Below are 17,068 nucleotides of genomic sequence, written 5' to 3' on the forward strand. Positions count from 1 at the left end.
AATAAATGAATAGGGGAACCGTTCCATCTGTTCAGCAGGGTGCTCAAACGAATGGAACGCTGTTTGTTTTGTTTCTTATTTTTGTAATTTTTGTTACAAGTTAGCACCTGTGGTAACAGGAAGAACAGATTCCTTCGGTCCCGCAATCGCTTTGTTTCCGAATAGGATTAGTTTCGGAACGTAAAACACTAATGGCTCCCTGACCGTAACTGAATTGCTATTTTCTCTAAAATATCATAAATCTTAAATGTGTTACGCTCTCATATAAGATTGATAGCTCCGTTTGGGACTCATATGATCGCTGAAATTAAACCGATCATAACAAACGTGTTCGAGGCCAGCGAGGTTGCGGCAGCAGCGATGAAACAATCCTGCTTCAAAAGGTAAAACTCGCGCTCAATTGTACATTTTTCCATCCGATAACTTGATGTCCAACTTAGCAATCACCAACCTCCCTGGGTTAACCTTTGCGTCCCTAACGTATTTTGTGCACTCAAAATTTTCTGTTCATTTAGCTCTATTTTCTTCAATTTTTATCCGATTTTGATGAAAATTTAGCCGAACAACCGGAAATTACTACCGTTCCATAGAATGCATTGGTTGGGCAATTGGGCATGTTGGATGACCGGTTCCGGATTTATACGGGAACCCAGTGGGGTACGTCGGTTGGCCAAAAGAAGATTGCCTTCAAACATTTTGCTCTGCAACAACGTTTTGGTTATTTTTTTTTTTTCAATTTCTGCTATTCTGCTATTATCAACACATCCCCTGGCTTTCGCCCATCTGCGTTGTCTTTTCACTAGGCAATACGTCTACCAATTGATGTTTATGGGCTTGCCGGACCAAGTCATGTAGCTAAGCCAAACACCCCACCTACAACTGTTGGGTAGGCACCATTGTCCCGCCCACTGGTCTTTTACAGCTAGTTGTAGGTGCATGTGTGCGTGTAAGTATTGGTGTATGTGTGTTAGTGTTGGTGTATTGTAGGCGCCAACTCGTTCTAATCCACTCTGATTGCTAACACCCTATTGAACCATTACCCTTAAATCTGGCAATCTATGAAATAGAATGAGTTAAGCGCCTGGACATAATAGTCAGTTAATCAAACAAGGAATATTAGTATTAAAGTGAAGATATAACGAAGCAACGCCCCGAACCTCGAGAGCACAAGCCCCAAGAACCAAATGACAGGCTGCGCGAATAGTCGATCGACTGGCCACCACCAGTGGATAACCAATCGAGCAAACCCTCCAGCACAAACCGCCACCAGCTCTCCCGACCTGCGCCCAACAAATCCGAGGCACAGCCCAGCCATAGCTTCACCTTAAAACCAAAATCTAGATTGCAGAGCACAATACTTCCCAAGTAACCACGCAGCTCGGGCCGCAAATCACACACAACACGTCACAAATAAGACAAACACTACCCCGCCCGTACAACCGAAACCGATCTAGGGTAGAGAAGGGTCTCTTTCCACTCCAACCCGGACTCAACTGCACCCACAGGGTAGCGCACTCCACACACACTGCACTCATTCATCCATCACAACTCGAGCCGCAAGCTCACCTGGGTTGCTTCTATCTGCATGACCTCACCCAACCCGTAACGCAGAGTTTAAATCCCTCTCTTGCATTACAAAGCAGTCCCTGTTCCCAACGTTTGTGCGTGGTATAAATGAGATTATAAAGCTGGAGAAATCGTCACCAATACAACCGCCAACAATGAACACTCAATGGTGTCGACAGAATCAATAACGACCTCCTCAGTCCCAAACCCAATTATCCTACACTACCCAAGTAACCACAATGCTGAAGCCGTACGCACTGCATGTACGAAGTACATACAGACCTAACCGCACCGCCTAAACAAACCACCTAGGCCGAACACAAGCGGAAAGCGGCGCCACCACTGTTAAACCACGACTATAGTAGGTATAATCGCAATTCAGCAATCGTAGATCTCGTCGTAGATCCATTCCCCGCTCCTACTCAGCCCTAACGATCCATAGCAATGCTTGTCAATATATGCACCCCACACACGCAACCCCCACAACCCAACAGTATGGTCACTTGAGTATCCCTGGGATTTTGATTACATGATGGTCAGGGATCACAGCCATCAAAACGTTCCACACTTTGCCAGGGCTTGCGACCTGTAGTCATGATGATTTTCGCTATGGGAAACCATGAAGGCTAGCGGTGTTAACAACGTTTTGGTTATTTTTTTTTTTTTTTCAATTTGTGGCTTATTCTCGGTAGATCCATCATAATAGAACCTAAATAAGGTCTTGAATCTATTAACGAAGTGTGTTTTCACGAATTAAAATCAATTTTGAAAATTGGGAATGAAATCGGTAAACGCCTAAATGAATGCAATATCTTGTAATTTCATGTAGTTGGTTAGAACTGTTGTGTTCAATATTTGTTAATATAAATTTCTAATGCAACTCAAAAAGAGAACTCAATATACGTAACACATAATAATGTGTTGATGTACAGTTAAAACACCTGTTATTGTTTAGCTACTGAATAGTATGAAATTCATGATACATAATTGAGTTTCATAATCATATAAATAAATCTATTTTCCCTTTACACGGAAAAATATTATAACCCAAAGAATAAGTTTTAAAAACTCAAATTTGACTAAACTGCTTAAAGTTTTAACTCAAAGTTGGGTTGTTTTCTCCCTCGCCCCACCGCAATGTTTTCGAAAACAAAGAGAGAAGCACCGACTCATCCGCTGCTCTTCCGTGGAAGAAGCCAAATTTGGGTTTTCTTGAGTTAACCCAAATTTGCGTCAATTGAGGCCTCCGTTGGGTGAAAATAACTTACCACTGGGTTAATTTTTTTGCCGCTCTCAAACGAGAACTACTCACTCGCCACTATCGCTGTTTGACGCAAATTTGAGTAATTCCACGAAAGACCGGGATTGCGTCAAAACAACTTAAATTTGGGTTCATTTGTAGTTCCGTGTACTGGGTTTTGTAACACAATGAGACACATTCTCAAACATTCATGCTTGGCATCAATACTAGATGCAATATAAGTTTCGAAATCACTGTATTGGCTCATTATGTAATCCCGGAGTTGGATTTCATAAACGAAACTTTTATGAAAGTGCTTCTTTTCAATAAAATTTATGATTTATTAATGTCGTTTTCATTTTTGCGGCAGTGCTACACCGGTGTAGCACTTTTGCACCGTTTTTGATTTTCGTGCTACACCGGTGCAGCACTTTTTCTGCACCGCGCATGATAGTGTAGCGTAGCACTCAAAAAATCGGAAGTATCGCTGGTGCACACCGTGTCCACCAATCAGCGTTTGCGAAGTTGTCAATATTTTGGTGTTTATACACGCACACCAATGCAACTGCGAACGACGAAAATGTTCGTTTATTCAGCGAAAAGTGTAGCACGAAGCGGTGTAGCACCGCTGCCAAAACGAAAACAACATAAGAGAAAGCCCTCAATTCTTTAAGCGATTGCCTACTTTTAGGCGTTTATCTCGATTCAGAGGATTTTAATCCTAAAATATTGCAGACTACATCCCAAATTGAACTATCACACTTTTTTGGTACGCCTAAAAAGTGTGTTAAAAGTGCACATTTGCCTCGGATCGTATCGACGTCTTCGGTGCACTTATTTCTCCATTTACAAGGAATAAGTGCACCGAAGACCTCAACTCGATCCGACGTGGCCCTGCGCTGCAATCATACTTTGAAGGTGTGTGCACACTATTGTGTCAGTCCAATTTGGGGTGCAATCAGCAATAACTCTAGTACATAACTTGGGGGACATCCATTAAGTAAGTCACGGTCCTAGGGAGAGGGGGGGTTTGTGAAAGTGTGACAAGCAATATATTGAGTATAGGAAAAACGCGTACGAAGGGGGAGGGGAGTCGAAAATTACCGATTTTAGCGTGACGTACTTAATCGATGCTCCCTTGTAAGAATTTGGACAACATATTCGAAATCAGAGACCCCGAATTTTGTGAGTAAGGGTGTTTTAGCATAAACAAATATTATTCACTTAGGTGATAAATGTTAGCCCAAATCAACAAAATCAAAGATTCCAAAATCTATTAAAACCTCTTTCAAAGTTTTGGAATACTTTTCAAAGTAGCTTAACACGTACTAAGAGTACCAGTACTTGTTTCAAAAATAAATAACTCGTAACATTTGCTTGTACAAGGAAATTATTAAAAAAAAAAAAGATGGAAATAATGATCAATGTTACCCCGGATTACGGTATTTTGTAAGTTCTAGGTTAGGGAATTCGGCTTATGAGTCCTGTTTTCTCTAGAACGAAAACGGTTTTCGATTCGTCCCCACGTTTCGGTAACAGTTGTTACCATCCTAGCGAAAAAAAAGAACTGATAAGCCGAATTCCCTAACCTAGAACATAGATCCAACAGTCGAACTCTCGTACATTCAGGTATTTTGTATGTTAAAAATTAAATAAAGTTTAGTTAGTTACAAAATGAACCACAAGGTAGGCAACTTCTTAAAATATCATCTTACTTTCGTAAAAATATGTTATTTTCAAATAAAACTTATATGTTAACATCAATTTTACAATAACTCAAAGCTATGTTCAATAAGTGTACCATGAAAGAATGATAGTGTTTTGTGAGTCTTTTGATATACAAGATACAGAATGGTTCACATTCCATAAATAAATGCATATTTGACTTAAAAAAAACATTGTTTAAACTTTTATACCAAAAAACAACATCTTTTCCGATCATGGATTTTTAACGCGATTTTTTTTTTTTTTTGTTTCGTTAAAGTTTGATCCTCGGAATTTGAAATTTGAACAATAAAAAAAAAAGTTTCCAAATCGGTGAACTATCGTGATCACCGTATCTGGTTTTTACTATAACTCAGTCAATTTTGAGCCGATTCTAATGAAATTTTGTACACATGTAGGCACCTTAGTGCTATCGGTGTACAAAAAATCAAATCAATTGTTACAGCATTGACTGAGTTATAGCAAAACAAAAACGACCCGTGCGAGAAAAGAATCGGGTGTACCGTGATTTCGGGAGAAATTGATCAGTGGGGTGAAATTGATCGACGTGAGGTTCATTTTTATTTGTCAAAAATCTAAACTTTAACAAGATGTGAAAAATGATCGTCATCTGACTCAAGGGTTATTGAATGATGAGGTATCATGTTTTATGGCTAATCAGTTACATATATCTGCAGTATCGCACATGCAAAGAACATTCCAATAAATGTTTCTAGCCGGCAAATAATCGTTAAAGCCGATTTCATCATCAAAATATCTATAACTATTCAAAGTTATGCATAAAAGTGTAGTTTTCGTAAGTTATTACTTATTTTCTGTGAAACCTGCATACTTTCAGGCGTTTTCGTCGGATTTACTAAACTTTAAACGTAAATAATTAAACATTTAGAAAACTTGTCAAAGTTTCGCGTAGCTTATCGCATTCGGGGATGTCAAATTTAGTTAGAAAAAATATTTTTAGTTCTTGCAAAGGCACTTTAATATGACTGATCAATTTCACCTCGAAAGTAGAATCATCAATTTATTATTTAAAATGATATTTATCACATTAAAACCGATTTGCAGTAAAAGTTTCAACCTCATTGATTGATGCAGGGCTGTACTTGTTTTAAAGCATCAAGTTTGATCATATCGGTTGCTATTAAAAATGAGACGCCAAAAACAGTGAAAAGTGACCAATTTCATCCGAAATCACGATACCGTCAAGGCACCATTCACCGTGGATCTAAGAGGATTCGGGGCAAATAAGGGCTGTCATTTGACACCAATCTTATAAACATTGTTGGTGCCGCTTTTAATTGCCTTCATTATAGGTTAAAATTAAAGCAATATCCACAGAAGTAGAAATTTTTTCACAAAATTTGGTGACATAGTACAATTAGTAAAGGGTAGTAGGGTCGCCTAATTCTGTGGTAGGTCACCATTCACCGTGGTAGTAGGGACCCATTCACCGTGTATGAGAAATTTTATTCTACTTTGTTTAACCGTTATGTGTCCGACAAACTTTTTGCTTTTTTCTTCGCCGTGCTTTTCAAATGGGCGCTGGGTACCCGGGTACCCTGTCGGCCACATAAGGGTTAAAAATGATCAAAACAACCCAGCCAAGGGAATTTTCTTCGTTTAAATTCATTTCAAGTGATAACTTGCAAGATTTTATTAGAAAAAAACGAATGTTTAAATTTTCGATTTTTTCTAGATATATGGGACAATATGGGGCACGGTGAATGGAGACCATTGATTTTTAGGGTACCCATTTACCGTGCCTTTTTGTTTCAATTAAAAAGTACGAGTAATCGTACTTTCTTGTTAAACCTACTTCGGTAATGCAAAATACATACCTGATATGTGAATTTAGTTGCTTCTTGGTGGAATAAAAACGTTACTACATTTAGTTAATCGCTTAAATCACCTTAGCGCAGTTTTCGTTTTTTCACTATGAATGCAGTGAACGAGCAGAAACCCGCTTCATGTAAACACACATTAGTGTCAAAATGATACTTTTAAATGTTTCTAATGAGCGTTTTGACATGGTAACAATCAGTGTTGCAAAAATTCAATTCATTCATTTGAACACTAACCAACCAATCTGTTCAGTCATCTTTCCTTCTAGTTATGTTCAAAACAATTTAATTCAATCAGAGCACCTATCAAATGAGAACCGAATCCTTGTCAATTGAATAAATTGTCACTCGAATGAGTAGCTTAACTCGAAACACGAAAAACCCCGCAAAATTCCGCCAGACTGAAAAAATGTCGAATGTCGGGTCAAAGTCTGGTCAATTTTTATCGAATGTTGGGCCACTGTTGGACCAACATTGATCAACTATTGGGTCTAAGTTGGGTTTGGTGGCCAAAATAAAAATAGGTGAATGATAGGTTGATGTCGGATTTGACGTCATCAACGATGGTAAACCTTTGAACCTACAACACCACACATTTATGCTTCCTAGCTGGGCCTCAATTGAATGATATGTGCCTTGACTGAGGCTGGAGCTGATGTCAATTGAATGATCAGAGGCTATTCAATTGATATTCCGATAGTAAATGGAAAAATGAGTGGTTACCATTCTCAATTTCAGCTTTAAATGTCGGTTGATACTGACACTTCGCACCACTAGTAACAATACATTAGTGTTGTATTGGGGAAATTGTCATATCATTCAATCATAATATGGAAATAATGAAAAAATATTCGAAGGCACACGGTGAATGGCGCCTTGACGGTACTATACTTTCAGATTATGCAAACCCTTTGGGGCAGCAGGGACGAAAGTCCTGGGGCCTGACGCACCCCCCCGCTTGCGAGTCAGCCGCGTAGTCGCCGGCTAAGAATAGGACTACTAACCCCAATTCAAGGTGTCAAGCGACCCGTGCTGAGGAATGAGTGATCGAGGGGGTGAAAAAGATGCTCGATCTTTAACGGAGCCTGTGGGGTACCTGGGCACCCCCCACAGTAAGCTGTCCCTTACCGCGTTAATGCAGGGCTCTGGCGTGGTGGACATTCTTTCCCGTGCGACTCGTGGGATTAATCATGAAATCAAACAAATCAAGCAATCAAAATTCAGGTGGAAGTAGTGGTGGGATCAACCCCTTCGCAAGAAGCGGGTTGATGAGATCTCCGACAAGGAGAAGTGAGGAGATAGGCGCTGGGAGTTGCGTACGCAGCTCAAGCGTGGGTGCTCCAGTCCACTTCCCGGCAAGCCAGCCGGTGGAGGTTATGGACGGAGCGTGGTTGTTGAGGGCCGTCAACCGAGGATCCAAAGGACGGTCCGCAATAGAGGTGGCTGAGCAGCAGCTTGGCAAAATCATCGACTTTGCGTCCACTAAGTCGAACATAAGCAAGGACCTGAAAACGGCCTTGCTTCGACTTAGGGCGTCGATCGACGATGCCAAGCAGGAGCACGCGGCACTCGCGTTGCTGACTGCTGCAGCAGCGGAGCCTGCAAATGAGAAAGTGCCGAAGTTTACCCAAACGGAGGCCTTCTCCTTCGCAGGAAGTCCAAATAAGGCGGAAGCGACTGCTCGCGACAAACGGGGCAAGCAATCGCAGAAGCGGGCGAGGCAACCGTCAGGCGAGGAGCTGTCTGGCGGTGCCCGCAAGGCCAGGCGAATCATTACCCCGAAAGTCGGTAATAATGCCGGAAGGTCGGACCCCAGCCAGGGTTCCCGGAAAGCTGGGAAGGGTGGGCCTGAAAAGGCTGGCCCGTCCCGGAACGATGGGAACAAGGGGTTGCGACCGCTAGTGGGCCCTCAACAGCCACAGAGTAGGGCGATCCAAGGGGAGGACCCCCCTTGGACGAAGGTAGAGCGGAAGAAGAAGAAGGCGAATCCGCAGGTAGTAGCGCAGGACGCCAAGCCAAGGCGTAGGAGGGCAGGTGCCAAGCGCGAGAAAGGCGACGCTATCGTCATCAAGACGGAACAGTCCAAGTACTCGGACGTCTTGAAGATGATGCGAAGCGACGCCAAGCTTGAGGGTCTTGGAGCCGACGTACGCAGTATTAGACGTACTCGTACGGGCGAGATGATCCTGGAGCTGAAGCGCCAGAAAGAGCACAAGGGCGCCGCCTATAAGAGGCTGGCAGAAGAGGTCCTTGGTGAGGGTGTGCAGGTGAGGGCTTTGACACATGAGGCGACTCTGAAGGTCAAGGACATCGATGAGATCACCGAAGTGGAAGAGCTCGTCACGGCACTGCGGCAACAGTGCGATGTGCAGGTGGCCGCCGCAGCCGTTAAGCTACGGAAAGGGCCAGCAGGGACACAGGTAGCTTTGGTTCAGCTACCTGTGGCGGACGTCAAAAAGTCCGTTAAAGTAGGGAGCATAAAGGTGGGTTGGTGTGTATGTCACCTGACATTCCACGAGCCACCAGAGGTTTGCTTCAGGTGTCTGGAACCAGGACACAAGTCGTGGGACTGCAAAGGCCCCGACAGGCGCAAACTGTGCAGGCGATGCGGCGCTGAAGGTCATAAGGCCCAAAGCTGCACGAGTCCGCCCATCTGCATGATCTGTACCGGGAAATCCTCGAACAACAGACATCCGATGGGTGGTCCAAGGTGCCCGGCCTTCAAGAAAGCCGCAGTGAACAACAAATCACAGTGCAGGTAACGCAGCTGAACCTGAACCACTGTGATGCGGCTCAGCAACTGCTTTGTCAGGCAGTTTCTGAGTGGGAGACGGATATCGCCATCATATCGGACCCATACCGAGTACCCGCCGGCAACGGCAACTGGGTCGCGGATGGGACCAGAAAAATGGCGGCGATATGGACGACGGGTAAATACCCCGTTCAGGAGTTGGTGTCTACTACCTATGAGGGCTTCGTGGTCGCCAAAGTAAACGGGGTCTTCTTCTGTAGCTGTTATGCGCCTCCGCGGTGGCCGATCGAGCAGTTCACGCAAATGCTGGACCGCTTAACGACCGTGCTAACAGGGCGAAGGCCGGTGGTAATAGCGGGCGACTTTAATGCCTGGGCCGTGGAATGGGGAAGCCGTTTCACGAACCAGCGGGGTCAGATCCTGCTAGAAACACTGGCCATCTTAGATGTCGACTTGGCTAATGTCGGTACCAAGAGTACCTTTAGTCGGAATGGAGCGGAGTCAATTATTGACGTGACCTTTTGCAGTCCTGGCCTAACAAGTAGTTCGAACTGGAGAGTAGATGATGGCTACACTCACAGCGACCACCTGGCGGTTCGCTACAGTATCGACTACAATAACAGCAGACAGCGGATAGAAGAAGAGGCGGCTAGGTCAAGGCCAAGCCCTCGCAGGTGGAAGACATCATACTTCGACGAAGGGGTATTTAGGGAGGCGCTCCGCCGTGAGCGAAACTTAATCGGTTTAGACGGCGACGAGCTGGTAGCGGTGCTCTCACGTGCGTGTGATGCGACCATGCCTAGGCGAGTCCACCCTAGAAATGGGAGGCCACCGGCTTACTGGTGGACCGACGCGATTGCGGACCTGCGCCGCGCCTGCCTAAGGGCTAGGCGGCGGATGCAGCGAGCACGATCAGAGGAAGAGCGAAACGAACGGCGGGTGGTGTTCGCCGCTGCAAAAGCCGCGCTTAAGACCGAGATAAGAGCAAGCAAAAAGGCCTGCTTTGAGGGTCTCTGTCAGAGTGCCAATACGAACCCGTGGGGTGACGCCTACAGGATCGTTATGGCCAAGACGAGAGGTGTGATGGCTCCTACAGAGCAATCTCCAGAGATGTTGGAGGGGATCATTGGAGGACTTTTTCCGCGTCATGATCCTAGTCCTTGGCCTCCTTTCGTAGGACAGCCGGGGACTGGGGCTGGCGATGAGGAGAGGGTCACCGATGTGGAACTTGCGGGGATAGCTAAGTCCCTTAGCCTAGGTAAGGCCCCAGGTCCGGACGGAGTTCCGAACCTGGCCTTAAAAGTAGCTATTGCAGAGGCTCCCGAGCTGTTCAGGTCTGCTATGCAGAAATGCCTGGACGAGGGAGTTTTCCCAGAAGCTTGGAAGAGGCAGAGCCTGGTACTATTGCCAAAGGCGGGGAAACCACCCGGAGACCCGTCGGCATATAGACCAATATGCTTGATTGACACGGCGGGGAAGGTGCTCGAAAAGATCATCCTCAATAGAATGTTGCGGTTCACCGAGGGCGAAAATGGTCTTTCGAGTAACCAGTACGGCTTCCGGAAGGGGAGGTCCACCGTAGACGCTATCTTGTCGGTTACAAAAACCGCCGAGAAAGCACTCGAGCCTAAGAGGAGGGGAATTCGTTTTTGCGCGGTAGTGACTCTGGATGTAAGGAATGCGTTTAATAGCGCCAGCTGGTCTGCTATTGCCGATGCGCTCTTGCGTCTGGGGATACCGGAGTACCTGTACAAGATTCTCGGAAGTTACTTTCAGAATCGTGTACTAGTCTACGACACGGAGGTGGGTCGGAAGTGCTTTCACATAACCTCAGGAGTCCCGCAAGGTTCCATCCTGGGTCCGGTGTTATGGAATGTCATGTACGACGAGGTGTTGAGGTTAGAGTATCCAGTGGGAGTGGTGATTGTCGGATTTGCCGACGACATTACGCTCGAAGTCTACGGTGAAACGATCGAGGAGGTAAAGTTGACTACCAACCACTCGATCAAGGTTGTGGAGGCGTGGATGCGGTCCAGGAAACTGGAGCTGGCTCACCACAAGACAGAGGTGACGGTTGTTAACAACCTGAAGTCGGAGCAGCAGACGGAGATCAGTGTAGGAGACTGTACTATCCTGTCAAAGCGCTCCGTCAAACACTTGGGCGTGATAATCGACGATAAGCTTACTTTCGGTAGCCACGTCGATTATGCCTGTAAAAGAGCCTCCACAGCTATTGCGGCACTGTCCCGGATGATGTCCAATAGCTCTGCGGTGTACGCCAGTAAGCGCAAGCTTCTGGCTAGTGTTGCTACATCCATACTTAGGTATGGCGGCCCGGCGTGGGGCACCGCGCTAAGTACTAAATGCTACCGACGGAAGCTGGAAAGTACTTACAGGCTTATGTGCCTGAGGGTTGCGAGCGCGTACCGTACCGTGTCACACGACGCTCTCTGCGTCATTACTGGTATGGTGCCTATCAGCATTCTTATCAGTGAGGACATGGAGTGCTTCGAAATGCGCGGCACAAGAGGCATACGCAGGACTGTCAGGATGGCCTCTATGGTCAAATGGCAGCGCGCGTGGGACAGCTCCACCAAAGGAAGGTGGACCTATAGGTTGATACCGAGGGTAGATAGTTGGATTAATAGGCGCCATGGGGAAGTCACATTCCACCTGACACAGGTCCTTACAGGTCATGGTTGCTTCCGACAGTATCTACACCGTTTCGGGCATGCGGATTCTCCCGAATGCCCAGTGTGCAATGGTTTAGAGGAAACGGCGGAACACGTTTTGTTCGTGTGCCCGCGTTTTCGCACAATGCGTGACCGCATGCTTGCCACATGCGGGGAAGACACAACTCCGGACAACTTGGTCCAGAGGATGTGTAGGGATGAGTTTGGCTGGAACGCCGTTTCAACGGCTATTACCCACATCGTCTGGGAGCTACAGAGGAGGTGGCGCGTGGACTCGGAGAATGGCTAGTCCAGATGTAGTACAAGAGGTGGTCCAGGGGTTCGGAGTCGGCTTCGTAGGTCATACCGGTGCCCTGCGGTCGAGATCGACCCTTACAACGATTAAGTGGCCGCGGAGAGGAAGTCCCGGTAGCGGTGCTGTCGTGGCGTCGGTCTACTGGGTTGGATCCGAGCCCGCGGTTGGAAAGGGGTCCCCGGCAAGGGTCGGGGTAGGTGAGATCCTGCTGTCTGCAACCTACGGGTGCATCTGATAGGGCCTGAAGGGTAGTGATACCCTTCCTTGCGGGCAGGTCAGATCGGGTTGCACGTGGGCATCAGTTCTTGATGTCCGCTCAGCAGTAGGGCGCGGGCGGGGTTGACCCTGCCCGCCTTCCGAGGACAAAGGGAGTGGCGAGGACCACTCGGGAAACTGGCTAAGCGCCAGCATGCTACCGTGATGGACTCTCCAAAGCGAGTCATCGATGTTCGTTGCTGCAGGCTACGCAGCTAACCTTGTGGGTGCGATGTGCACTAGCCCCTCTCTGAAGCAATACCTTCTTGGTGGTTCCGGAGAGACGTAGGGTTTGGCGACCATAGGAATGGTTTAGTGGGTACGAGGAGAGAGTAGTCCTGGATTTTACTTTTGTTGTAGAAGACAGCCTGTCAGACCTACACTACCCTAACCTTCTGTTAGGGTGTCTGTTGAGCAGATTATCCCCCTATGGTTTAGAAGGAAAAAAAAAAAAAAAAACCCTTAAGTGGATAAAAATTCAAAATCATGGAATAAATCATTTTTCAGATGCCTTCTGTTGAACAAATCCAAAAATACGACCTTGATAGGATTTGATCAGTAATTTCATTCCTTGATTAACCTTTGCGTCACCAACGTATTTTGCGCACTTAAAATTTGATGTTCATTTAGCTCTATTTTCTTCAATGTTCACCCGATTTTGATGAAAATTTGACTAAAGAACCGGAAATTACTACCGTTTCATAGAATGCATCGGTTGGGCAAGTTGATTGACCGGTTTCGGATTTATACGGAAACCCAGTGGGGTACGTCGGTTGGCCAAATGAGATCGCCTTCAAACATTTTGCTCAACAACAACGTTTTGGTTATTTTTTCAATTTGTGGCATATCCTCGGTAGATCGATCATAGTAGAACCTAAATAAGGTCTTGAATCTCTTAACGAAGCGTGTTTTCGCGAATTGAAACCAATTTTGAAAATTGGGACGGAAATCTAAGTTCTAACTACATGAAATTACAAGACATTGCATACATTTAGGCGTTTACCGATTTCCGTCCCAATATTCAAAATTGATTTCAATTCGTGAAAACACACTTCGTTAAGAGATTCAAGACCTTATTTAGGTTTTACTATGGTCTATCTACCGAGAATATGCCACAAATTGAAAAAATAACCAAAACGTTGTTGTTGAGCAAAATGTTTGAAGGCGATCTCATTTGGCCAACCGACGTACCCCACTGGGTTTCCGTATAAATCCGAAACCGGTCAATCAACTTGCCCAACCGATGCATTCTATGAAACGGTAGTAATTTCCGGTTCTTTAGTCAAATTTTCATCAAAATCGGGTGAAAATTGAAGAAAATAGAGCTAAATGAACAATAAATTTTAAGTGCGCAAAATACGTTGGTGACGCAAAGGTTAATGACAGCATTCCTTCATATCCAGAATACGCCTAAATGTATGTAATTTGAAAACCCTTCAGTGAGGTTAATAAACAGACGATAGCAGTAAATAAAGCATACCTCTTGGTGTTTCTGTATAAATTGCATATAGCGAGAAAAGACGTTTACGGGCTTGGTGGTCTAGTGGCTACCGCTTCTGATTTATAAGCAGAAGGTCCTGGGTTCAATCCCTGGCCCGTCCCTTTCCTCCTACTTTGTATCTTTCTATATACTTTCTCTCTGCTCTCTACGTATACAACTCATGTATATAAACATGTTCATAGCCGTCGCTAGAACAGAAACGGGTTGAAAAAGCCGTTTCCCTTCCTTCCAAACTTTCACAGCACAGTGTCACAATCCTATTAGAAAACGCCTACAAGTTATGCAATCAAGCGAGCTGTGCCGCACATCTTCAAAATAATAAAAACACACAATTCTATCACCTTCCTCTGGTATCCACACACCAATGTGTGAACCTTCTGCCAACCAATTCCCACCAACACTCCAACATCCGCATGAATTTGTGCTGGCGCAGAGGTATATTCGGCCAGATGTGGATACAAACGATTGCAATCATCACTTCCTTACCCCTTCCCCACATTGACCTGCAACCTGACATGGCAGGCGCCATTGTCGCCTAAAAATAGAAGATCACCAACGCTCACACACTGAAGATGCCTGCTAGTCCCCGGCAGTTATCTCATTGGTCCTTGTGTGAGTGTAGGTGGTCTGGCGATACTGGAGTAGCATCCACGGGCGGTCAATCAAGCTCAAGCTCAAGCTCAAATTGCATATAGCGAGAAAAGACGTTTAAGCTTAGGCAATAGGGCCAGGACACGGACTAAATACTTGTGTCCTATCCCAGGATACACCAAGGACCAAGGGGTGACATTAACCTTCTTAGCATCATCATCCCCACCGCTTTTGTTTCTAACATTTTTTAGGATTCTTTCAACGATTGGCTGTGTAGGGTGTCGACTAGACTACTCGACTAGAACTGCATATAGCCTTGTTTGAACAGAACTCTGTTCTCACAGTGTAATCCACACGTTTGTGTCAAATTTTATAATTGTAAATTGGTGTAGTTCATGCAAATTAGAAATATTAACCTGAAAAGTAGTGCAATCAGCCGCAAAAAGTTTCATTTTGTCCAATTTAGCCCCCTTACTACGTCGCAAGTTGGCGTCTATGTACGGTGTCATATATAGAACTCTGACTCATAATGGTATAGCAGTATTTTTTTTAAGTTATCTTTTTCTTCTTTATGGCTCGACGTTCCCATTGGAACTTGGTCTACCTCTCTTCAATTTAGCGTTTTTTGAGCACTTCAACAATTACACTGCTCGACAAAATTTGAGTAGAGAAAAAAAAACAGGGGGTTGGGACCCTAGAAGTCTCACAGTGAAAGAATTTTTGAAAAATATTGTCCCGGGCCTTCACAGTTTATGACCGAAATTTGTATGGAGAACATGGGGTGTTCTATTTATATGCGCATTAGAATGTGCCGTGCATATATTTAGGCGTTTTCGATATTTAGGTTTGTTTCGTTATTGTCTAACACAGCGCGTTCTGACTCACATATCAATTGAGCACCCCAAGTTCTCCATACAAATTTCGGTCATAAAATGAGAAGGCCCGGTTCAATATTTTTCAAAAATTCTTTCACTATGAGACTTCTAGGGTCCCAAACCCCTGTTTTTTTTCCTCATCCCATAACAAAATTTAGTGTAGAACGGTGTTATTAATATTTGCCTGCCATTGCATGTAGTACAATGATCAGGAACGGGAATTGAACCCGCCGTCTCCGGATTGGCGATCCAAAGTCTTACAACTAGGCTAACTGAAGACCCCTTTTTGAAGTTATTACATTATTCAAAACAGTGTAACCAAGAGCCGCTAAACGCCTGAAGGTAGACAATTTGAATCTTCTAGCCCAATGGACGAGATTGGAATACGTAAATAACATTCGCATAATCATAGAAATTGCGGACTGAAATACAATGCGTCTCTTTTTGTTTTTTTTTTTTTGTTTCAAGTACTCACCTTTGATTGATATCAAATTTTCATAGTTAACTTACGCGGTAACTCCTAGGACACGAAACCATTCATGGCTGTATCATGCATCAATAATTTTAAAATCATCCCAATGTTCGTACAGATATGTACCTACATACACATATTTTTTTTCATGCGTTTAAGAAAGGCAATGAACTCACCCATCCAGATACCGTGTTATGAAGGATCCATCCGACACTTTGTTCTCAGGAGTAATTCGTTCCTCACGATCAGCAATAAAGCTAAATTGCCTAAAGTAGGTAGTCACCTGCAATGCATAGCCCACAAATAATGGAAACTGGAAATTTTCACTTCCCCTCAGCGAATATCGATCTATTTACTTGCCTTTTGCCTCAGTGATGGCATTTTGAGATGAGATTGAACACTGGTGATTCGTCGACTTACGGTTTTTGCGTTTCTGGCATAACTTTTTTTTTGTTCTTCAATTATTGTGGCCTCAATAATGGTAAAAAGAGTTCACCACTAAGCCAGACATAGCACTTCGAGCAGGTACCTATGTACAACTGGCTAAAAAGTGCATAGACCACCACTGCGTGAAACAAGTGTACGAAAATGGTGGCGATGATCACAACAAGAATCAGACACGAGAGCAAACAAGAGACTGATGTTTCCATATCTTTATTATGGTTCGACTTTTCAAAGCTTTTTATATAAGTGGCTGGAGTAAACACAACAATACGTAGAATCGTAGGAATATTTTTTCGACCTTTTTCCTTATACTCTTACCTGTCAAACGAACAATAATAGAAAAGGTTGAAATTTTATTCGACGTTTTAATGTGAAGTATTGATATTTATGACGTCACTTTCACCGCCTGTCCGGCAATGAAAGTGGAAATGTGTTAAATATTTTACAGAATAAAATTTAATGGGAGCATGTTCCGATTGCTGGGGGTGACGGCTTCGGTTCCCGGTCGATACAGGAATGTCTCGTGAAGGAAGTGTCCTCCAATTCCCTGAGCATAGAGTATATTCGTGCCTGCCATACGATATAGACAGGTAATTGTTATTGGCAGAGGAAGGTCACATTTAAATAATAACAATAATAACTGTGAAAGTGTTCATGGAACACTCTGAGAATCAGGCTTTGTCCAAGTTAGGACATTACACCAAGAAGAAGAAGTGTTCCGATTTAACTCCCAGTGAGAAAATTTCCTTTTTTCAAGAACATTTTAAATTTTCTGATAACACATTTTCCTGTTTTATATATTTTTATCAGGCCCTTGA

At 44.4% G+C, this 17,068-nt stretch overlaps 1 protein-coding gene across 1 annotated transcript in view; it reads right to left on the bottom strand.

The window, feature by feature from the left end:
• Positions 1 to 16,498, bottom strand: part of LOC109411936 (PP2C-like domain-containing protein CG9801) — a 30,273-nt gene extending 13,775 nt beyond the window's left edge. The window contains exons 1-2 of the mRNA XM_062858964.1: positions 16,167 to 16,498; positions 15,983 to 16,089 (exon numbers count right to left, since the gene is read on the bottom strand). Coding sequence (XP_062714948.1) covers positions 15,983 to 16,089; positions 16,167 to 16,187 — 128 coding nt within the window. The 5' untranslated portion in view covers positions 16,188 to 16,498. The remainder of the gene's footprint in view (positions 1 to 15,982; positions 16,090 to 16,166) is intronic.
• Between the last annotated feature and the right edge of the window lie 570 nt (positions 16,499 to 17,068).

This window comes from Aedes albopictus, chromosome 3, assembly GCF_035046485.1.
Source record: "Aedes albopictus strain Foshan chromosome 3, AalbF5, whole genome shotgun sequence".
Classification (NCBI taxonomy): domain Eukaryota; kingdom Metazoa; phylum Arthropoda; class Insecta; order Diptera; family Culicidae; genus Aedes; species Aedes albopictus.